The 23,707-nt window shown below is 36.9% G+C and overlaps 2 protein-coding genes across 11 annotated transcripts; both read right to left on the bottom strand.

Moving 5' to 3' along the window:
* Window positions 1-2: 2 nt before the first annotated feature.
* On the bottom strand, window positions 3-7,462 carry LOC103418957 (uncharacterized). 2 transcript variants are annotated; one of them, XM_070810205.1, is made up of 8 exons: window positions 7,296-7,399; window positions 5,770-5,837; window positions 2,105-2,284; window positions 1,886-2,023; window positions 932-1,165; window positions 720-759; window positions 536-633; window positions 3-425 (listed from the first exon to the last, which is right to left on the bottom strand). In XM_070810205.1, the coding sequence occupies exons 3-8, from the start codon at window positions 2,213-2,215 to the stop codon at window positions 408-410; spliced, it is 639 nt and encodes a 212-aa protein (XP_070666306.1). In that variant the 5' UTR covers window positions 2,216-2,284; window positions 5,770-5,837; window positions 7,296-7,399; the 3' UTR covers window positions 3-407. The 2 variants fall into 2 exon arrangements, with proteins under 2 accessions (XP_070666306.1, XP_028952355.1); XM_029096522.2 differs by lacking the exon at window positions 5,770-5,837 and having other exon boundaries at window positions 7,296-7,462.
* On the bottom strand, window positions 7,270-22,645 carry LOC139190228 (uncharacterized). 9 transcript variants are annotated; one of them, XM_070810179.1, is made up of 18 exons: window positions 21,857-22,645; window positions 21,654-21,755; window positions 20,783-20,949; window positions 20,387-20,631; window positions 19,860-19,936; window positions 18,873-18,939; window positions 16,821-16,917; window positions 16,481-16,741; window positions 15,945-16,082; window positions 12,041-12,380; window positions 11,822-11,967; window positions 10,870-11,103; window positions 10,595-10,634; window positions 10,411-10,508; window positions 10,191-10,300; window positions 9,733-9,794; window positions 7,614-7,780; window positions 7,270-7,462 (listed from the first exon to the last, which is right to left on the bottom strand). In XM_070810179.1, exons 9-15 carry the CDS (start codon window positions 16,023-16,025, stop codon window positions 10,283-10,285), a joined length of 957 nt encoding a protein of 318 aa, XP_070666280.1. In that variant the 5' UTR covers window positions 16,026-16,082; window positions 16,481-16,741; window positions 16,821-16,917; window positions 18,873-18,939; window positions 19,860-19,936; window positions 20,387-20,631; window positions 20,783-20,949; window positions 21,654-21,755; window positions 21,857-22,645; the 3' UTR covers window positions 7,270-7,462; window positions 7,614-7,780; window positions 9,733-9,794; window positions 10,191-10,282. The 9 variants fall into 9 exon arrangements, with proteins under 9 accessions (XP_070666280.1, XP_070666283.1, XP_070666276.1 ...); XM_070810182.1 differs by lacking the exon at window positions 19,860-19,936 and adding an exon at window positions 7,888-7,942 and having other exon boundaries at window positions 20,462-20,631; XM_070810175.1 differs by lacking the exon at window positions 19,860-19,936 and having other exon boundaries at window positions 20,462-20,631.
* Between the last annotated feature and the right edge of the window lie 1,062 nt (window positions 22,646-23,707).

The following is a 23,707-nucleotide window of genomic DNA, read 5'->3' as shown; positions in this document are numbered from 1 at the left end:
AGTACATGAAATTTTCCTTCATACTTTAGATGTCACAGTCAACTGCCGGAGAAAACCCTAATTGCAGTAACAGACACCGGCAGTGTACTCGTCCAATGGAAGTCCTCAAACAAGATATGATTCTACCGATTTTTCAAAAGCAACCAGCCATGCCTCGAAAGAGGGACGCTACACGGGGCTTTTCTAACCAGCTAGTGTCTTTCCTTCTATCTATTAGGCCGATAATCCACTAGGCAAGTGATACAAAACCAAGTCTCATCTAAAATCACAAATCAGTATAAATTCAACATCATCGGAACCACTCAAAGGGCACTCAGATCAGATCACGCACAAGTGCCTCGACCACCGCAGCAAGTACAAGGAGTCATTTCTCTAACATGTCTGCCAGCATAGCACATTATATTTCTTCATAAAATCTCAGAAATCTGCAATCCAACCAACCATGTATCAAACGAGTGCCCATCTATGCGAGAGAAACAGAAAGGAACAGGGTGGCTAAACAAAATGTGGGAAACGTAAGCATTGACAAACTCACATGTATGGGCATCTCAGCTATGACCAGGTTGCCACTTTCTTCAAGACTTTTGAGAGTTACGACCTCACCCCCAACGACCATGTTGATTACAATCCCATCTGCATGTATTTGTACAAAGTTGTCGCAAGAGAGCAAACCCCATTAATATGCAACTAACAAAGTAGTACAACTTTGTAGGACAAACCTCCAGCCAAAAAAGTTGTCATACGCCTCGTATATGTTTCCTGCACAGAGGATTGTAAGGAAGGAAGCTATATACATGAGAAATAGAAGGGACGCGGCATGTAATGCATAGGTCGTACCCAGTGCACAACAACAGTAACTGTCAGCATAAATGGATGCATGAAATTGTGGTACATCTAAGTCCAATTCCCAAAGGAAGAATGAGAACTGTACCTTCTTTGTCGGTAACTCGTAATTTATAAGAACACGAGCGGCTATAGGTGACTCCCCAGAAGCAAGCAGCGGAAGGCATGCATCTGTTGCAACTATCATATGAGATTTTTGTTCATCTTTCACAGACTCACTATCAACTGCTGGTTGAGCACTGACTTCTGGGTTCCACCTCATTGTTGCTTGCTGAAAATGCTCTAATATTAAAGAACGGTCTGCTTCAGCAAGGTCAGTGTACTGGGATACAAGATATGATGAACGGGCTATATTAGATACACTAACGGTAATTGGAAATTCAAGTTTCAACGTCTCAAACATGGGTAATGGAGTTTTAACTATTAAGCATAATAATCAAAGCACACTGCAAAGTCGAGCCAGGTCCGATTACTGTTCCTTTCTGGCAACTAAGGCAACTCAATTCCAAACTCTTACAGGAAGTTACGTTAAGGGTGAGAGACCTTGGTTATAACTGGAACAAAGAAACCTGCTCATAATCAAATCGCGCATTCCTAATAAAACTAGAACTCCCTTATAATAAGTGCGCATTCCTACTAGCAAAGGTCGATAGAAAACAAGAAGAAACTCTAATGCAGTTCTTCCTCCTCGCAATCTAACTTAACCATTGAATACTCTTTGGTCGAGCACCAAGCCCACACTAAAGCTTCTTCCAATCTCTTCCAATTTTTTTTTTATCAGCATGAAGGGGGACATGGTCCTATTACTTTATTTATCACACATTGTCAAATTCAGACCCTTTTGCCTATCAATCAACATGCTTCATAAGTTATGGAACACAACTGAGTTAATAAAAGTTACGAAAAACCCGGGGTTATTCGCCTTGGGTCGATGCATATTGAGGCTTTTCGACGCCATTAGCTGCTCATGTACATAAAATTTAAGAACTGAATCAAACAACAACACTGAGTGTGGGTGGAAGAGGAAAAATGGAAAATTTACCAGAGAAGCCAAAGAGATAAAGGGGACATTGGCGACGGCGGAGCAGACGGCGTCGAGCTCGTCTCGTGAGCTGCAGCAGACCACCATGGGCAACCCCGAACGCCTACCCGCCAGGCCCAATAGGTCCATCAACGGCTCCTGCACAATTAAATTTCACAACTTCTAACTCCCAGGGGTCAAAAATCTCAATTGTTACGCAGATGGGCGCGGAGAAATTACCATCATGAGATGGAGTCTGTCGACGGCGAGGTAGAAGTTGCGCTGCGGGCTGAAATGGGAAGGAGAGTGAAACGGAGGAGACAGGGTTTCAATAGCTGCATCCACCGCCATGGCCGAGGATTTTTCGGAGGTGATACAGGCCGAGAGGGTGCCGGGTTTGATGTGAAGAGGTTCTTTGAGCTGGAAAAGTCGGTGGCGTTCAGGTGGTTGCTTGCTTTTGATACCGAGTGCGGTGTTGGAATATTCACTAATTTTCTTTTTTGAATAACTTCACTATATATATATATATATATATATATATATATATATATATATATATATATATATATCAGGCCCAAAGGAATGGAAAGAGATCATCTCCAGATCTCTTCCACCAAGATCACTGGATCAAGTGATCCGAATCTTTGAAATTTCATCAAACGGCAGAAAATTATTATAGTTTTTAAGGGACTAAAACAGGGGTGCCGTTGGATGAAATTTCAAACGCTCAGATCATTTGATCCGGTATCCTTGGTGGAAGAGATCCGAAGAGGGGCATTGTCTTTATTGTGAGATAGGGGCTTTGTCTACTTCACAATTAGATAATTTACTTCTTATTATTAAGGGAAAATTAATGGAAACACCAAAAAAAGCTTCCTTTTTATCATCAGGACAAAACTTTTCAAAAATACCAATGCTACCCTTCAAATATATGTGCAAAAATGTCCAGTATTCAGCAAAGTTCACGTGGTCTTCATTAAAGAATACATCCAAAAGAAAAGAAAGAAGAACTGACACTTTCAGATAACATTTGAATGCAAAATAAAAGGTGACAAACATTGTAGTAGCCAAGTCAACATGGATTCACATGACCTTCATTAAAGCAAAGACAAGTCAGACAGCTTTGACAACTTTCAGAAACAGTGTACTGTCATTATTCAAAAAATTGTAAATAGTTGAAAAGTTATTTTGTCTTTTAGAGATAAGGTTTTTTATGTAAGGGAGCTTTTCCTCCATGCAGAACACATGGAAAACACCTCAACATCTCAACACCACAACACCTCAACACCAGATACACACCATACTTCAATCCTCTTACACTCAAGCATCCGAAACCTTCCTAACATCCTTTGTAAACACTTTTTTGTAAACACTTCTCTTTGTAAACATTCTATATATCAATAAAAGGTCAAGTGTACAGATTCAAGTAATTTTCAAGTCTTAAGCAAGTTTTCTTTCTTTCTTTAGTGTATTTGTTTAATTAAGACTTCTAGTCCAAAGCATAAAAACATTATTGTAGTTATATTATTAACCTGCTAAACTGACGATCATATTTCGTTCAAGCACTCTGTTATAGTTGAATATTTGCTATACAAATAATTGGACATTAGCCAGTGTACCTCTGAGTTCTTCGTACCTCTAAGTTCAGCTGTTCATGCCTTATACTTGTATTGTGAGTGGTCGTCATGCTGAAACATGTTGAGTTCCATGTGCAAAGTTTTATGTCTAGTTGTTATAATGGTCATCCGACTATTTAACTGGGCCAGCTTTGCGAATTTGGTATCAGAGCCAAGTTTAGCATTTTAATAGTATAATTATAATCGTAAGGTACCTTGAGGACAGAAGTCATTGATACAACTGATATCACACTCGTTTATTTTGTATGAACGACAGATATTATTGTCCTTGTAGACCTTATCAACCACAACTACTAGGCATTTATTGGGTGTCTAGGAACCCAACTATAAATAGCATAAAGAAAAGATAACCCAACTATAACTAGCATAAAGAGAAGATTAGCATATATATCCAAAAGAATTAGCAGGACTCTGAAAAAGCAGAAGTTTTATCTTGACTATCTTGAACATCGTTCATTTATTTGTAAATATAGTAACATAGAAGTGCAACATAAAGTTTTAGAAGCAAAAAGATCAACATATCAAGTTTTAGAGACTTTGAGATAAGAAATAGAGTTTCTAATAAACCAGTTAGCTGTAACTTTAAAGAAAGGTAGACTGTAATTTATGATAGATTATCTTAATTTGGAAATTAGTGAACCACAAAAGGAAAAATAACCTTAGACCAAAATAGTTTAGTTTGTTATTTTCCATTGAGAAAACATAATCATATTTTGTATAGTGAAGAAAATTCACAAGCCAATAGTATTGTAGATCTTATTATTAGTCAAGCAGAAAATATAAAATTAGAAAATTTAACTTTGAGTACAAATAATCATATTAGAAGAACTAAGATAAATCCTTTTGATAACAGAAAATGGAATTCTTTAGGAGAAATGGAAAAGAAGTAGTTAGAGCTGAAGATATTATCCAAATGAAGAGGAAGCACAAGAATTTATCAGAAGAGGATTTGAGAAAACATTGGAAAATAAATATAATTTGTACCAATTAGGATTATTTGAAAATAGAAGTAGAATTATAAGTAGCATTAGTCAATATGAAGTTAGCTGTATTGATAAAGAAGTCACACTTAATTTTCTTAGTGAAGAAGTAGTTACTCATTTAAGAAAATCACATTTTAGTCAGATTAACATAGAAACAATATTAATTGGAATAGCAGGATTAACCATAGCACAGTAGGCACAAAAACTTTAGTATACATACATGATGATAGATGAGATAATCACCAACAAGCAGCAATAACAACAGTTGAAGTAGACTTAAATTCAAACTTAGCAGTCATAGGATGTATTCCAAACTACGTTATGACAATTAATGAATTTAGTAAATATATTAAAGGTAGCATAAGAACAAAAAATTACAATATGAAAGGAGAGTATAAAATTTGTGTATTAGTTTAATGTATATTGGAAAAATGTCTGATAAATATAATCATAAGTTTAATTTAGAATTTCAAAATTTAGTTCAAACATTTGGTAGTAAGCATGTAAATATGATGGAAGCAAAACCCGTAGATAATAGCTTTTTAGAAGGAAATCAACAAATATTACCTAATTTACAAGTAGCAAAATATAGACAACCAGATAGAGTACAAATATATGAAATTAGTACAGGTAAAGCAACAATTAGGTTTAGTAATTACAGGCAACTAGAAAATATAGACGAGGATGAGAGAGATCGAAAATGAGAGTATTCATATGGCTTTTGACAATTTAGATATTAATTTAGTTGAGCAAAATTTTGATCATATTTTTGATAAGCTTATAGAAGATATTGATCATTTAGATGAAGAACAATACTTATAAAAATATAACACATATGATTTAGGACTACATAGAATTTCAGATGAAGAGATGAAAAAATTAATCTTAGAAATATGAGTAGAACATATTTTAGGATAAAAGAATATAATAATTTATTAGAATTGAAAGTAGAATGTAATCTAGCAGAAGAAAGTAGTACATTAGGAGTAGAAAATCAAAATCCAAGATATCTAGGTAGAACTGATCAACAATTTTTGAGACAAACAAATGAACAACCAAGAGTAGATTTTGTTGAAGAAACAATGATAACTAGAAAAAAATAAGATTTCATATTTAAGAGGATTAGAACAACTTAATATAGCAAGAAATATATTAAATTTAGATAATGTAGATGCACAAGATTGGAAAAGAACGATTAAGAGATGGGAGAAAGGTTACGTACCATGCAGCATTAATGTTAGATTTTAGTAATTCACAAAATATGTTAAGACTATTTTGAACATACCTTAGATGGTTTGCTTTTTGATTATTTTCAGTCATGGAAAATTCAAAATCCACAACAGCATCAGGTATCTAAAACACATTTTAATATTGATGGTTTTGTTAGTTTGAATAAACAAGAATTTTTAGATCATAATATGTTAGATAGCAGAAGCGAACAAGAACAAATAAGAGCAATTAGAAATTTAAAACAATTACATTTGTGATTTACAATATATAACTGAGTATACTACAAATTTCTTTAAATATTTAGGAAGAACATGTAGAATTAGTGATATTAATTTATTAGATACTTATATGACAAAAATGAAAAGACCAATAGGTGAAAATATTTGGAATGAATGACAAAAGCATCCAAAGAAAAATGATATTGCAATAGGATTGAGAATTCAACATGTATATGACATACTTAGATAAGAGTGTAGTCAAATAAAAGCTAAGAGACAGATTAGGAAACAATTTTACATGAGTTGTAAAAATATAGATTTACCACAACAGTATGATTGTCATAAGAAAATATACAAAAAGAAATATAAGTCTTACAAACCATACAAAACAGCATAAGAACTTTGCAGGGTTTTATCTGGCTGGTCAAATGCCTTTGCCATCACTCTCTATGTATAATTTTCTTTTAAGCAAGGCAATATGCCTATATGACATTCATAAAATGCTTGATGAGGCAGCACTGTAACATCTTATTAGTTCCTTTGAATTGGGGCTGTTGCTGGATCGGCAGGTAAAATTTTTTAAACTTCTATAAATGTTTATTTCATGCTTTTGTACTCCTCTCTATAGTCTGTCCATGAAGATTTATTGTTGTTTTCACGAGCAACTACAATAAAAAAGGATGAAAGCAGGTGCTAATACATAAAGCTCTAGATAACCAGCTGTAATTAAACACAAAAACATCTCCAAAGTAACAGAAACAGTTCCAAGCTTTAGATAAGCCACACACCATCTAAACCTCTGAAATTGAGTTACATTTAATTGCGCATGATAGCAATGGGTCCAATGGGTTGAATTGCTTCCGCCTCAATATTGATTAAAAAGAGATGCATTCATACACAAAGAATCAAAAAACCACAACAGTTGTTTGCCCTTGCAAACTTAAGTATGCCTATGCAATTTGTGCACTAAATTAATATCTGAAATCCTATAAATTCACTTGTGAATGTAGCAAGTTACATGCAAAGTCTTATACACCTAACTACAGAAGAAGGAAAATAAAAAAACATTTCTTCTGATCTGAGACTTCTTTCAATTAAAACGGGTGGTGGTATAGTACTATGATACTACAAACTGCCACACTTATTCGGATCTAGAGAGGGCAACACACATATGCAGCCTTGCCCTGTTTCTGCAATTTGAAGTTTTAAACCAACGATCTCTGATCGTGAAGCTTATACCTACTTTGTTCAGCACTAAGATTAACTCAGTACGTGTATAGGGGAGTGTGTGTGTGTGTGTGTGTGTGTGTGAGAGAGAGAGAGAGAGAGACGAAAAATAAAACAAAGAAACAAAATGAATCACCTTAAGGAAGGATTCAAATCAATCTTGTCACTGAAGTCAGAATCCAACCCACTTAAGATACCTCTGATCTCCTCAGAATACATTTCTATGAATGCCTTTAATTTCACCATTAAAGGTGGCAAATCTCCAGCCATAACTTTACCATTCTGATTCTTCAATGAATCAAACTAAAAAGCACAAAAAGTTTGCAATTAACTCAAAGCCACTTGTTAAAGAAAAACTATCACATAAGATCCCCAAATACCACAAGATATCAAAATTCAGATAAACCTCCTACACTTTTAAACATCAACTGGCTAGGGAACAAATTATACATACTTTGGATTCTAGACTGCGAAGCTCAATCTGCATTAACTGGCTTTGAAGCGATTGATCCCTAATGTGAATACCCACATAACCTGACATCTCCACCAATTTCCAAATGGAGAACAAAATGATTTCTCAGTTTTTCAAATCTTCCTCAGATTCCACTGCTGGAGAAAATCCTAGTACAAATATATCAAGCAATAATTCAGTACTCAACACCCAATTCCAGAATCAGAATCACATCAATTCCATTTAACATAAACCTAAATAAATAAACACAAAGCACCTAAGCAGCGTGATGATTGTGCTCTATAAAATCACCAACCTCTCCTACTCTGTCCCTAATACTCATCATGATGAAAATGCTGAGTTAAGGCATAAATTTAATTACTAAATCAATGGAATAATAGTGAAAATTTCAAATCGGAAATCCGAATCACAAAAATATTATCTACATATGAAGCACCAAATCTAATAAAACAGTCAAACACACAACATCAACATGTTAAAACATCCAGTGGAGTACAATTCTGCGTCTGTTCATCCTCCGTCATGCTAATCATGAACATAAACAAAGAAAATGTAACGATTTTGAATCAAACCCAATAAACAAAACGCAGATGTGATCAAAACACAGAAGTCCAAATACCAGTAACTATCAAACGCAGAAGAGCTTCCATTCTCAAAAGTGCTTTTTTAAGAACAAAGTTTGCAAACGAATCAATACCCAATAAAGAAAACGTACAGTGGTTGTCAGTCAGCTTTGGAGTCACAAATTAACATTGCAATAGGGAGGACTATCAGAATTCTACATCTAGATAAAATAAGAACCTAAAATAAAGTTAACACGAATCCTAAAACCCAAAATGTTGGGGATATTTTAAAATGGTGGAATCATTAAAGCTAGTAGTCAGTCATCATTCAAGTCTGGATCTTTCACTTTCCAGTAAATTTCTTACTTGGCACATGCAAGACACGCATTTTTTTTTTTGAGAAGAAACAATTTTATTAAAGAATAGAGAAATACACAGAAGTGGATAAGAAGTCCACCACAAATTAGAAAGGAAAATCCCAATAGGATTTGGCTACATCAGCCAATTCTAGACCGAGCTCACTTAACTGCTGCTAACAAATCCCACAGTATTTGAGATAGAGAGCAATTATTAAACTCTTTAGTGACCGAAGCCCAAAAAGATGCCCAATATTTTACTCTCCCCCAAAGTACTTCTGCCCCCACTCCAGTATAGTCTTCAAAAATCCTTTTGTTGCGTTCCAGCCATAAAAAAGGTTGTACCCAGTGCACAAGGCTCCCGCTTTACACAGGGTCTGGGAGAGGTGAATGTCGGCTAGCCTTACCCCCATTTATGGAGAGGCTGCTCCCAAGTCTCGAACCCGAGACCTACCGCTCATGGGCGAAGGCACTTGCCATCGCACCAAGTGCAACCTCTTACATATTCCAAAAAATTGCCGATACCAGGCAACCCCACAAAGCTTTGGATTTTTTCCCTTTTCCAAGTGCCTTAAAATTGGTGCTTAGTAGCTCAAAACACCCTTTAGGAATGACCCAACTTACTTTAACCTCCTGAAACAGTTTCCACCACAGTTGGATCGAGTAGGAGCAATGAAGAAAGACGTGATTTACAATCTCCTCCTTAGCTTTGCATAAACTACACCAATGTGGGGATAAACACATTAGAGGGTTTCTCCTTTGAATCTTTCACTTTCCATATAGCGGAGGGAAAATGCTTTCTTTTCTTGGATAAGACTCTTAGACCAGAAAAGCTCAAGATAAGTGGTTTCATTCTTCCCGCCTCAAAACACTCCATGCTCAAATTTCACAGAAATCGGCTACCCTAATTTCATTCTTTCAAGTTTTGCTCTTCTACTTAATCCCTAGTTTTCACATGGGGATTTCATTGGGTTCTTTGATAGGAAACAAAAACTTATACTGAAAGAGTTCTACTTTCACTTGAAGGGCTAGAATTACATGTGCACTAGCCACACATACACAAAAATAAAGTAAAAATATAGTAGTCATAGATAGAGACTTGAACCATGTATAACCAAATTTGAAAGCTCTTGCAGCAATTTACCAAAGGAAAAAGAAAATCCAAATTATGACATTACATACTTCTTATATGCAGCGTGTCCAACCATTACACCATGGGCTCCTGCCCTTCTTGCTGCATCGACCTAAAATTAAAGGGGGAAAGAACATGAAATAAATATCAATGGGAGTCAACATAAAGGTTTTGTATCAACCAAAAGACAACAAAATGAAATTGTCGACAGCTTTGTTGTATCACTATCGCCATATATCCCCAAATCATGTTAGAACCAGGACAGCCAGTTCATATATATATGCACAAATTGAAACATCAAGATAATAACAGTAAATTTTGCAAATATGCTGTATTGACTAATTACAATGAAGAAAGTTTCAGAAAACACAATCTTCTCAACAAAAAGGAAATGACAGCAGGGACACAATAGACCTGTAACCCAACGTCAATCCGACCATAAGCCGAAAATCTCACAAAACTAAGCACAAAATTCAAAAATTATAAGTTAGAGAGAACTTAGACTTACAAAATTCAAAAATTACAAGTGCTTCAACCACGGCAGCATGTACAAGGAATCATTTCTCTAACATGTCTGCTAGCATAGCACATTATATTTCTTCATAAAATCTCAGAAATCTGCAATCCAACCAACCATATATCAAACGAGTGCCCATCTATGCGAGAGAAACAGAAAGGAACAGGGTGGCTAAACAAAATGTGGGAAACGTAAGCATTGATAAACTCACATGTATGGGCATCTCAGCTATGACCAGGTTGCTACTTTCTTCAAGACTTTTGAGAGTTACGACCTCACCCCCAACGACCATGTTGATTACAATCCCATCTGCATGTATTTATACAAAGTTGTCGCAAGAGAGCAAACCCCATTAATATGCAACTAACAAAGTAGTACAACTTTGTAGGACAAACCTCCAGCCAAAAAAGTTGTCATACGCCTCGTATATGTTTCCTGCACAGAGGATTGTAAGGAAAGAAGCTATATACATGAGAAATAGAAGGGATGTGGCATGTAATGCATAAGGTAGCAAAAACACATGCAGTCCCAAGTAACAACTGTTATAACACAGAATTCGGTCATCATCGACCTTGAACATGGCACAACAACAGTAACTATCAGCATAAATGGATGCATGAAATTGTGGTACATCTAAGTCCAATTCCCAAAGGAAGAATGAGAACTGTACCTTCTTTGTCGGTAACTCGTAATTTATAAGAACACGAGCGGCTATAGGTGACTCCCCAAAAGCAAGCAGCGGAAGGCATGCATCCGTTGCAACTATCATATGAGATTTTTGTTCATCTTTCACAGACTCACTATCAACTGCTGGTTGAGCACTGACTTCTGCGTTCCACCTCATTGTTGCTTGCCGAAAATGCTCTAATATTAAAAAACGGTCTGCTTCAGCAAGGTCAGTGTACTGGGATTCAAGATATGATGCACGGGCTATATTAGAAACACTAACGGTAATTGGAAATTCAAGTTTCAACATCTCTAAACATGGGTAATGAAGTTTTAACTATTAAGCCAGGTCTGATTACTGTTCCTTTCTGGCATTTTCTGGCAACTACCATCCTAGAAGGCAACTCAATTCCAAACTCTTACAGGAAGTTAAGTTAAGGGTGAGACCCCTTGGTTATAACTGGAACGAAGAAACCCGCTCATAATCGAATCACGCATTCCTATTAAAACTAGAACTCCTCTATAATAAGTGTGCATTCTTAGTAGCAAAGGTTGAAAGAAAACAAGAAGAAACTCTAATGCAGTTCTTCCTCCTCCAATCTAACTTAACCATTGAATACTCTTTGGTCGAGCACCAAAGCTTCTTCCAATGACCAATCTCTTCCAATTTTTTATCAGCATTAAGAGGCACATGGTCCTAATACTTTATTCATCACACATTGTCAAATTCATACCCTTTTGCCTATCAATCAACATGCTTCATAAGTTATGGAACACAACTGGGTTCATAAAAGTTTCGAAAAACCCGGGGTTATTTGCCTTGGGTCGATGCATATTGAGGCTTTTCGACACCATTCTGCTCACGTACATAAATTTTAAGAACTGAATCAAACAATAACACTGTATGAGGGAATGGCTAATGAGTGTGGGTGGAAGAAGGAAAGTTGAAAATTTACCAGAGAAGCCAAAGAGATATAAGGGACATTGGTGACGGCGGAGCAGACGGCATCGAGCTCATCACGTGAGCTGCAGCACACCACCATGGGCAACCCTGGATGCCTACCCACCACACCCAACAGGTCCATCCACATCTCCTGCACAACTAAATTTCACAACTTTTAACGCCAAGGGGTAAAAATTCTCAATTGTTACGCAGATGGGTGCGGAGAAATTACCATCTTGAAATGGTGTCTGTTGACGGCAAGGTAGAAGTGGCGTTGCAGGCTGATTTTCATGAGATTGCAGTTTGGTAACTTGAGATTGTGACTGCTGAATGGAGTGCTTATGAGGTGGGGGGAGCTGCCCTTGTTGCAGAGGAGGAACTTGCTTCCTCGGTCTATTTATATTAACAAAATTTACTATCTGCTTCTCATATGAGACCGACACGTCTCTCAAACCAGGCCAAATGCTTCTCTCAGAGATATGTAGGACTGATATGAGGCGCTCCAACATGGTTTTGAACATTTTTAGCTTCTCAAGCTGCTTTGATTTTGGTTGTTGTGGAAGAGAATCGTGCTGGCAAACAGAAAGAACAGATGCGAGTAAGGAAAAGAAGGGCAATATAAGAAGTAACAAAACTTTGTCGCGAATAATGTTATTAGCATTACTGGTGCGTTAGCAATCCATTTTAAACAGTCTACAAGGGTACAATAATTAAAAGGGAAATCCAGGTAGAATCCATCAAAGACCATCATCACGATAACCTTGCAGGGAATGCCTGCTTATCGGTGAAAGTTCGAGCAACAAATTATGAGAAGAACAAAATGAATCGATTACATACATGCTGAAATTTAGTAGCAACTTTGGGTAATGGGGTAATGGTGTAAGTACATTTCCTTCATGACTTTGATCTTCAGATGAAAGTCATAAATATAAAGATGATTAGAACGAACTTTGTACTTGCTGACACCATCATATCATCAATGCCGGCGGAAAAGAGCCCGTGCATGCAGCCATGAATTCAGACAGCATGAATTCATGTATGCTTGTATCTAAAGAAGCAGGCTTTAATCAAGAGAAAACTAAATGTAAAAACATCCTCTCTATGACCATAATTCATGAAAAAACAAAGATGCAATACCTAAAGAGAGAAAACGTGAAGCTTCAATTTTTGCCAGTAAATCACAGGTATAATATTTCAAAACTCTGATTACAAACATGAAGAAACAGAGTTGACAGGTAAAGTTATGGAAATCAAGGTGGTCCATAAACACACATTACACTGCAAGCTGAGTTACAAGAGGGAAATAGTCATAGCTAAAAAGGTCATTCAACATATCATGAATTACCTTGGCAAGTGGCAACTATACATTGTTCCAAATTAAATCCAGCTTAAATAACAATGCTAACAAGATCAAGTAAAACGAAAGCATATCCTTGCAGACAAACGTTTAATGTCTTAATCAAAACACAAATCAAAACTATTTGGGCAACCGTATCAGATGCCGAAACCAACCCATTGAACCAGTGGGGATTTACAGAAAGCATACTGATTACTGAAATACAGCTGCTTAAATCCATTCGCTCCAACCTATGAACAAATATACCCTAAAGCAATGCAAATTAGAAACTACACACAATCATAGAAGAAGATATCCTAACTCAAATTCAGTCAATACAGCATAAACAAGGGCCGTAACATGAATTACTCAAAACCCTAATTCTCTCACACGGGAAATTCCGAAACAAAAACCCTAAATGCTTGTCAAATTTCAATCTGAAAAAACTCCGGAAACAACGCAAGTGAAACCCCAAAGGAAGATTTCACGAAAATAATACCTCGCTGGAGAGCCCTGAAAACCAGTGACTGCAACTTTGCCGATCCAATTCTCCGTTCGATGGAAGTTTCAAAAGAGAGGGGGAGACGGAGGAGGGAGAGCGGGCGAGGAAATGCCAGTGGCATGTTGTAATTTTTGAGAAAATGAAGAGGGTATATGCGTCCGTTTACAGCACTTATATCATGGACTGGGGTATGCTTGTTTGGGCAAGGCAAGGGTCAAAGTTTAGTCAATGTGGGGTATCTCCTCGGACGATCATCATTGACGAGACGAAGAAGCGATATATCCGTGTCACGCACCATTGGCTTAATGTGAGGCAATGAGAAATCGAATTTGAGTACAGATGCGTAAACACATTGATTTAGTTAATTTGAATAAATTTAAGCTACCATGTCGACAATAAATAAGAGTAACTTATTTGTTAAGGATGAAGAATAAGTTAGAATCCGATTTTGGACTTGACTTAAATGATTAAAGAACCAAAAAATAGACATGTACAAAAACAGTGTTGTAAATTCTGATTCAAATCCCCCTTTTTTTTTTTCTTCCCACATCTTCCGATATTACAGAACACAGTGGATTAAATAAGAAAAACGCGCTATCTACCAAGCGAATACAACATTTGCTCGTTACTAGGAGATACTTTTTTGTGTTATCACACGTCTTGATTTTTAATTACATAAACGTAGAAAAAATTTGATTAAAAAAAATGTAGAGAAAATAGGATTACTAAATCAAGCACATGAAACTGAATTAAATTTGAGCTGCTCATTACTAACATTAGGGCTTTTCAACATTGAGTTCAATCAGCACCCACACCGCAATCTATCTCCTCCATGGTTCTCCGAATCCTCGCCGGGCATACCAAGAAACAGGCAATTATCTCGATCTCGAATTTGGCGTGAGTTTGGAAATTATACAAATCATATACACACACGTAGATTAATCTAAGGAAATTGCTTTGCATGATCGGATTTGATTTGTACGTTCACATACGAAGATTACTCTAAGGGAATTGCTTTGCATGAACGGATTTGATCGCTCATAACCCAAGAGAAAATTATCTCGAAAACTAGGAAGGAATCCAATCAGTTTTTTAATAATTTTTATTACGGAATCCAATTTAAGAATATTAGTGATTTACAATTAAATACATATACATTCAATTCACAGATGAGAGGAAGATTTCGGAGACATGGAGCCCCACAAAAGGACTTGACATGCTTTATGAATCCTCGCATCCGCGAGAAGACAACAGGTAATAGTCCACTAGTGCTACTACTAACCGGTTCTCCTTATATGTGATTTTTGTATCGATTTTTTAAAACACTATATTTAATGTTCACTTGCAGCCGACTGTTGGGCAACGACCGTGGAATGTGTTGAAGCACTCTACTTTAAAGAGAAGGGAGTCCGAGTTGAACTATCTGTCCAACACGTCGACAGGTCTCCAAGAAAACTGTGGAGGCCGAATCCCCAAAGTGGAGCTTTCGTTTGAGAAAGAGGGCGGCTACGTATACAATGCTTTCGATTTTATTATGGAGCACGGTGATGCACTTGAGCGCGATAGGTCATACAATAAACCTCTAATCAATTTAAGCTAACTAGCAATCCAGTACTTGTATTATAATACTTTTGAAAACAGAGAAGATTTTGAGTTGACAAAACTGTATTTCATTAATTAAATACAATGCTAACTAACTCAGCACACTAGACTAATCACAAATACTAATATCTCTTAAGACTCGTGGAATAATCTAAGCCTCAATTGTAATACTAAACTCCCTTGCACCCGTTGACATCCTTATAGTCATAACCATATGAGGATAAGTTCAAATTTTCTTCAACTCCACTATTCTAGGATGATGCAATCTTCAGCTAGCAGAACAAAACTCTCTGCAAACTGTTTAGTTCGCAAGTTAGACCATTTGTGTTGTGCAAACTGTTCAAAACTAAAATACTAACATTACATTCTATGGTTTCAGGAGTACTGATCAAAAATCTGCCTTCATAACTAATTGTTTGCTCAGGGGCGGCAAGCCATGCTCTAATTTCTCAACACCACCAACATCCCGTTGGTGGCAGGACTCAGTGTCGACGCATCATTATTCGACTACTAAAGGGTTAACATAAACTCGTAAATTTACATGATGTTTACACATCAACGCATTAATAAAACTGACCAATGAGGAAGAACACAAACACATAATATTGTTTTAATGACTTGTATATTAATGCGTTGATCAGTTTTATTAATGCATTGATGTGTAAAAATCATGTAATTTTATGAGTTTATGCTAACCTTTTCGTAGTCAAATAAGGATGCGTCGACATTGAATACTACCACCAACGAGGTGTTGGTGGTGTTGAGAGTTTGAAGCATGGCTTGTCACCCGTGAGCAAACAAGTAGTTATGAATGAGGATTTTTGGTCCGTGCTCCTGAAACCATAGAGCGTAATGTCAGTATTTTAGTTCTGAACAGTTTGCACAACACAAAGGGTCTAACTTACAAACTGAACAATTTGCAGAGAGTTTTGTTCTGCCAGCTGAAGATTGCATCATCCTAGAATAATGGAGTTGAAGAAAATTTGAACTTGTCTTCATATAATTGTGACTATAAGCATGTCAACGGGTGCAAGGGAGTTCAATACCACAATTAAGGCTTAGATTATTCCAAAGTCTTAGAGATATTAGTATTTGTGATCAATCTAGTGTGCTGAGTTAGTTAGCACTATATTCATGTTAATCAAGTAATGAAATACAGTTTTATCAATTCAAAATCTTCTCTGTTTTTTAAAAGTAGTATAATACAAGTACTGGATTGCTAGCTAGCTTACATTGATTGAAGGTTTATTGTATGGCCAATCGAGCTCTAGTGCAACACCATGCTCCATGATAAAATCAAAAGCATCATATACGTAGCTGCCCTCATTCTCAAACGAAAGCTCTGCTTTGGGATTCGGCCTCCACAATTTTCTTGGAGCCCTGTCGACAACGTGTTGGACAGATAGCTCAACTCGGACTCCCTTTTCTTTAAAGTAGAGTGCTTCAACATATTCCACAACCGTTGTTGCCTAACAGTCGGCTGGAAGTGAACACTAAATATAGTGTTTTGAAAAATTGATACAAATCATATATCAGGAAAACCGGTTAGAAGCAGCACTAGTGGACTGTTACCTGTTGTCAGCTCGCGGATGCAGGGATTCATAAAGCATGTCAAGTCCTTTTCCAGAGCAATTTGTGAGGCTCCATGTCTCCGAAATCTTCCTCTCATCTATGAATTGAATGTATATGTATTTAATTGTAAATCACTGATATTCTCAATAAAGTTAAATTGGATTCCGTAATAAAAATTAGGAGTAACCTCAATTTGCTACTATGAAATTTCTTGGTTTTCAACATTTAGTACATTAAGTTTTTTTCATTTCAGAGTAGTACATGAAGTCATAATTTTGGAACACTGTCATACATCTGTTAAGGTTGATGTTAAATCAGTTGTTAACTAGTGACGTGGCACCCACGTAGACAATGACTGAACGCCACGTGTCAATATGGGCCCATGTGGATATTAATAAAAATTTAAAATGTGTTTTTATCATAAAAAGAATTAAAAAATCCCACCCTTCCTCTTCCCCGATACCCAACCCGCCACCAAGCCTTTTCTCCTTCCCAAAACACAGCCTCTTCCCCTTCCCCAAAATCCCCAAAGTTCCCTTCCTCCCTTCTCTCCTTTGTGCCCACCAACAAACGAATACACTTTCGGACCAATTCAAGCGCGAGGTTGACGTTGCGGGATCTGTTTCGGGCTTCAACAAAAGCGTCGGGGGAGGCCGACGAACTGGAATTTGGCGTTGGAATCGAAGAGGGAAGACTTGAGAGAATCAACGTTGGAGAAAAGAGATCGACGTTTGTCGACGATGATGATAAAGTCTTGGTAGTGTACCTTGCAGACCTACTCAATTTCGGACTCCTTAGATCCGGCGAAGTGGTGGAGGTACTGGAGCAGCGTCTCGGGCTTCCCGAAAGTGAAGGCCTTGCCAAAACATTTTTTTTGTTGTTTGACACTGAGGAGAGAATGGAAGGAGGGAATTTTGGGGTTTTGGGAGAAGGGAAGGGGCTAGGTTTTTAGGGAAGGAGAAAAGGCTTGGTGGTGAGGTGAGTCAGGGAAGGGGCAGGGTGGGTGAAGGAGGGTGGGATTGACCAGATTTTTATATTTTTAATATTTATTTTTTATTTTTTATTTTTTTAATATCTGTGTGGGCCCATATTGACACTTGACGTCCAATCATTGTCCACATTAGCATCACATCACCAGTTAACGACTGATTTAACAGTAAACTTAACGGATATATGAAAGTGTCCCAAAATTATGACTTCAAATACCACTCTAGGATGAAAAAAACTTCATTTAACAAATGTTGAAAACTAAGAACTTTAGGGTAAGAAACTGATATTAACCCTAAAAATTATTAAAAAACTGATTGGATTCCTTCCTAATTTTCTAGATCTTTGTGCGGATCTCTTGGGTTATGAGCGGTCGAATCAAATCCTTTCATGCAAAGGTATTCCCTTAGATTAATCTACGTATGTGAGCGGTCAAATCAAATCCAAAGCAATTCCCTTAGATTAATCCAAGTATGTGTGTGTACATGATATGTATAATACCTTTGGCAGAACCAAGCTTATCAATAAAATCAATTCCCAATACTTTATAAAACTTGGCAACTGTAATGTGTGAATTGCACAGGAAGAGATTGTATTCACATATCCCAAAAGCAATTTAGGCATAAAACTAACATCATCTGCATTCACAACATAAAACCTTGGGCAGAACTAAGCTTATCGATAAAATCAATTCCCAATACTTTATAAAATTTGGCAACCGTAATATGTGAAACGCACAGGAAGAGATAATGTATTCACATATCCCAAAAGCAATTTAGGCAAAGCCACAAAGGTTCCAGTACTTCACAGACCCAAAAGTACCCTTTTTTTCAAGCAGATGAAGTTAGCAAAGATGATCTAAAAGATAGAAACTGAAATGAAATATGTAAATGAAATTTAAATCAATTATTAATAAGAAGTAAATTATCTAATCATGAAGTAGACAAAGCCCCTATCTCACAGTAAAGACAATGCTCCTATTCTCATAGTAATGATAAACTTTGAGAAAATTGAGAGCTTCCAAATCCAAAAATAAAAAAATTGTAAGGAGATCAATAAACTTACAGATGAGTGATCACACCGTTAGCAGTAAAATTTCTCAGATGAGAGCGTAGAGGTCTGCAGCTGCAATCTGAAGAAAAAGGAGAGTAGACCACTAACTGGTGAAAGCTACACCAAACCCAGAAAAGAAAAAGGTAAAAAAACAACATAACACACTACATGGAGACAATGCTTAAGGGGATTGGCAGAACTGAAACACAACATTCATTGAGGGAAAATTTATACAAAAAATGAGTCCATGGTCTCCAACCTAACCAAACAATATACAAAATATTTGAAAAATATTTCTCACTTTTTCAATCATCACAGAAAACGATTTTTATTCTTGTTTCATATGCAGGGAGTACTTGGATATATTAATACATTGCAAAATTGCGACAAATGTCAAGATAAGGGTTGTGAGCTATATACCAAAGATGCAAAGTATCATTGCAAATGATGCGGTTATAGATTCAGTTTTCACCACGTCAACATATGAGGATATGGACCTGGGTATTGGAAAGTAAGAAATAGCAGGGGATGTGGGTGGGGCGTTGACGGCTACTTCAAAGTTTTGAAAAGATTGGCAAGAAACGAGAAGGCTCCACAAGCACTATTGGGGGAAAATACCCAATTTTTCCTTATCATCCTCCCTATGGAGTATTCAATATTGAGGCGGAAGCAATTCAGCACATTGCTATCATGCACAATTAAATGTAACTCTATTTGAGAGGTTTAGATGGCATGTGGCTTATCTAAAGCTTGGAACTGTTTGTGTCATTTTGGAGATGTTTTTGTGTTTAATTACAGCTGGTTATCTAGAGCTTTATGTATTAGCACCTGCCCTTCACATGTCCAATATCTTATTGCACCTGTTTTCATCCTTTTTTATTTAGTTGCTTGTGAAAAAACTGATGAAAACAACAATAAATCTTCATGGACAGAGTGTAGAGAGGCACACATAAGGAATACGAAATAAACAAACATTCATAGAAGTTTCAAAAATTTTACCTGCCAATCCAACAACAGCCCCAATTCAAAGGAACTAATAAAAAGAGATGCAAAGGTACAAAAATATATCTGACCATCTGAGCCATGATTAAAAAGAGATGCATTCATATGCAAAAAATCAAAAAACCACAACAGTTGTTGTTTGCCCTTGCAAACTTAAGTATGCCTGTGCAATTTGTGCAATAAATTAATATGTGAAATCCTATAAATTCACTTGTGAATGTAGCAAGTTACATGCAAAGTCTTATACACCTAACTGCAGAAGAAGGAAAATAAAAACCATTTCTTCTGATCTGGGACTTCTTTTGATTAAAACAGGTGGTGGTATAGTACTATGATACTACAAACTGCCACATTTATTCGAATCTAGAGAGGGCAACACACATATATAGCCTTGCCCCGTTTCTGCAATTTGAAGTTTTAAACCAACGATCTCTGATCGTTAAGCTTATACCTACTTTGTTCAGCACTATGATTAACTCAGTACATGCATAGGGGAGTGAGTGTGTGAGTGTGCGTGTGCGTGCGTGCGTGCGTGTGTGTGCGCGTGTGAGAGAGAGAGAGAGAGAGAGGAAAAATAAAACAGAGACAAAATGAATCACCTTAAGGAAGGATTCAAATCAATCTCGTCACTGAAGTCAAAATCCAACCCGCTTAAGATACCTCTGATCTCCTCCTCAGAATACATTTCTCTGAATGCCTTTAATTTCACCATTAAAGGTGGCAAATCTCCAGCCATAACTTTACCATTCTGATTCTTCAATGAATTAAACTGAAAAGCACAAAAAGTTTGCAATTAACTCAAAGCCACTTATTAAAGAAAAACTATCCAATAAGATCCACAAATACAACACAATATCAAAATTCAGATAAACCTCCTATACTTTTAAACATCAACTGGCTAGGGAACAATTTATACATACTTTGGATTCTAGACTGCAGAGATCAACCTGCATTAACTGGCTTTGAAGCGATTGATCCGTAATGTGAATACCCACATAAGTTGACATCTCGACCAATTACCAAGTGGAGAACATAATGATTTCTCACTTTTTCAAATCTTCCTCAGATTCCACTGCTGGAGAAAACTCTAGCACAAATATATCAAGCAAAAATTCAGTACTCAACGCCCAATTCCAGAATCAGAATCACATCAAATCCATTTAACGTAAACCTAAATAAATAAGCACAAAGCACCCAAGCAGCCTGATGATTGTGCTCTATAAGTTGAACTCGGAATGGACAAGGAGAGATGGGGAAGAGAGAGAGAGGGGGAGATCGAGGGAAAAGAGAGAATTGTACACTGAGTCCGACCAAAAAACCAAGGTGAACTGACTATTAGGTTGTAGTATTGTGCTCCATTTCATCGACCGCCGTTGAAAACATATACAAGTTGATTCAAGGCACCAGATTCTGCCACATAATAAAAAGAAAAAAGCCCATTGGGCTTTCGAAGTAAACCTAGTCTTAGCTAGCTTTAGCGGGACCATATTTGTCGTCCTATCAAATAAAATAAGAAAAAAAAACAAAAAAGGTGGGAAATCTGTCTGTTTGCTTGCTGCTCCTAGCCGCCGCCGCCTCCTCCTCAACCTAAATTATATTTAAGTTAAATCTATTCTTTGTAATTGCCTGATTGGGATCTCGAACGATTGATTTCTGATTGTTCTATTTGAATTTCAGTTTTTGATAAATTAGAATTATGTTCTTGTTCATGTTGGAACGGACTGATTCAGTTGATGTTTTGCTGTAAAAACAACACAACGTCAATCCAAGAAGTGTATACAGTTACCTTACCTAGGTGATGGTAGTATTAAAGGACGATTCTCATGATCAATGGCACAAAAGTGCTTTCACTAAAACACTCGGAGCAATTTAGACTTGTTGATTATCGTGCTCCTACATTAAAAATAACAAAACCCTAGTTCATATTTACCTACAAAACTCCGAAAAAAGAAAAGAAAAGAAAAGGCGAAGAAAAGATGGTTGAAAGCGAGTACCATGTTTTGCATACGGAGCAACAACTTGCCAGGAAGAAAAAGTCTTCTTCGAGGAAAGAGATGATTGTGCAAAGGGTTTCCTTTTGGAGAAAGTGGACTGTGGTCAGAGCTTTTGCTCTTGAGATTCTGCTCCGTGGAACAACCTCCGAAGGTGCCGTTCCCTAGCTATATCTGCCTGCATCGGTGTTGCGGAGTTTACCAGTCCCATAAAGAAGGCAAAAATGATTGTTCTTTCCCCAAAAAATCGATTTAGTCTTGGGTGTTGTGGATGGAATGTATAAAAGAAGTGAAAAAGGACTCTTCACTCCTCCCTCTCCCGCAAAATCGAATCGAAAAGTTTTGAGATCGGATTCCATTTGATGAAACAAGGGTAAATAGTCTCCCAAAAGCTCTAAAGCAATATCACCCGATTCGATGGAAAAGATTGGGGCTTTAGGAATTGGGATTTTCTAGGGTTCTTCTGGAGAGAGAAACAAAGAAAAAGATTGTGGCTTTCTATTTCCTTGCTAGATAAATTGGGATTTTTCAGGGTTGTGGGGCAGAGAAGATTGGGGCTGTTTATCTTCTTGCGATCTGGGATTGGTTGAACTTGGATTGAACAGAGAGAGATGGGGAAGAGAGAGAGGGAGAAGAGAAAATTGTAAATGGCTAGCTGGACACGAGAGATAGGGGGAGATCGAGGGAGGAGAGAGAACTGTACAAGGAGTCCAACCAAAAAACCAAAGTGAACTGACTATTAGGTTGTGGTATTGTAGTATTGTAGTATTTTGCTGCTATTTCATCTACAACCGTTGAAAACATATACAAGTTGATTCAAGGCACCAGATTCTGTCACGTAATAAAAAGAAAAAAGCCTACTGGGCTTCTGAAGTAAACTTAGTCTTAGCTAGCTTTGGCGGGACCATAATGTCGTCCTGTCAAATAAAATAAGAAAAGACAAAAAAAAATGTGAAATATGTTCGTTTGCTTGCTGCTCCTAGCCGCCGCTGCCTCCTCCTCCACCTAAATTATATTTAGGAAGTATTAACGAAAAACCTATGGTATTGTTTATTTTAACGAAAAATTATATTTTTACACTAAAAAGTCAAACTTGATACTATTCACTTTACCCTTTATTTTGTCCTTATCATTAAAACCCAAAAATTTCAAGCATTTTTCATTAGTTTTCCTTTATATTTAAGGTAAATCTATTCTTTGTGATTGCCTGATTGGGATCCCAAACGATTGATTTCTGATTGTTCTATTTGAATTTCAATTTCTGATAAATTAGAATGATGTTGTTCTTGTTGGGACGGACTGATTCGGTTACGATAATCCAGTTGTTGTTTTGCTGTAAAAAAAAAACTCCCAAGTGATTTTTGGTGTTGCTTTCACAAAGCTATTTTGTCTAGACTTGTGTAGATTTGTGCTCACAAACCAATTTAACTTAACATTAGCGGTCTTACTGGCAGTGTCAGTGTCTGAGTAGACTAGTTCTCGGATAACATGGCATTGGCATTGGCTCTCCGCTTCCGCTCTGTGGTCGGAAAGTTTGGGACGTGCAGTGGTGCTCCTGCTGCTACTAGTACTAGTACTAGTATTGTTAAAAGAGCAGGACTACCAAGGCCACCTCCAGCGTCGGCAATATTCAACAACTTGTCCCACCACAACATTAATCAACTCCAGCAGCTGGACTACCTCTTTGGTCTTCTTGCTGATGGGAGATTTTTAAAACTAATTGATAACAGACATACAAGCCCAAAGAACCCACGTACAACAACTCCAATTGATACCAGAGGTACCGAGTTAAACAACAGCATGTTACTTTGATGATCATTTCAAGTATAATTTCTTAATCTCCACTGATGCTTG

This window comes from Malus domestica, chromosome 02, assembly GCF_042453785.1.
Source record: "Malus domestica chromosome 02, GDT2T_hap1".
Classification (NCBI taxonomy): Eukaryota; Viridiplantae; Streptophyta; class Magnoliopsida; order Rosales; family Rosaceae; genus Malus; species Malus domestica.
This window is presented reverse-complemented; position numbering and strand designations above follow the sequence as displayed.

What these genes read in the sequence shown, in the direction of transcription:
- LOC139190228 (XM_070810179.1), bottom strand. Translation starts at nt 16,025, where the DNA reads ATGCTTCAAACTCTCAACACCACCAACACCTCGTTGGTGGTAGTATTC. An exon ending in ATATCTCTTTGGCTTCTCTG is followed by an intron (nt 11,104 to 11,821) that starts GTAAATTTTCAA and finishes CTTGAATCCCAG; the next exon opens with TACACTGACCTTGCTGAAGC. An exon ending in ACGAGTTACCGACAAAGAAG is followed by an intron (nt 10,635 to 10,869) that starts GTACAGTTCTCA and finishes TCCTCTGTGCAG; the next exon opens with GAAACATATACGAGGCGTAT.
- LOC103418957 (XM_029096522.2), bottom strand. Translation starts at nt 2,215, where the DNA reads ATGGCGGTGGATGCAGCTATTGAAACCCTGTCTCCTCCGTTTCACTCT. An exon ending in TTATCTCTTTGGCTTCTCTG is followed by an intron (nt 1,166 to 1,885) that starts GTAAATTTTCCA and finishes CTTGTATCCCAG; the next exon opens with TACACTGACCTTGCTGAAGC. An exon ending in GACAACTTTTTTGGCTGGAG is followed by an intron (nt 634 to 719) that starts GTTTGTCCTACA and finishes AAATACATGCAG; the next exon opens with ATGGGATTGTAATCAACATG.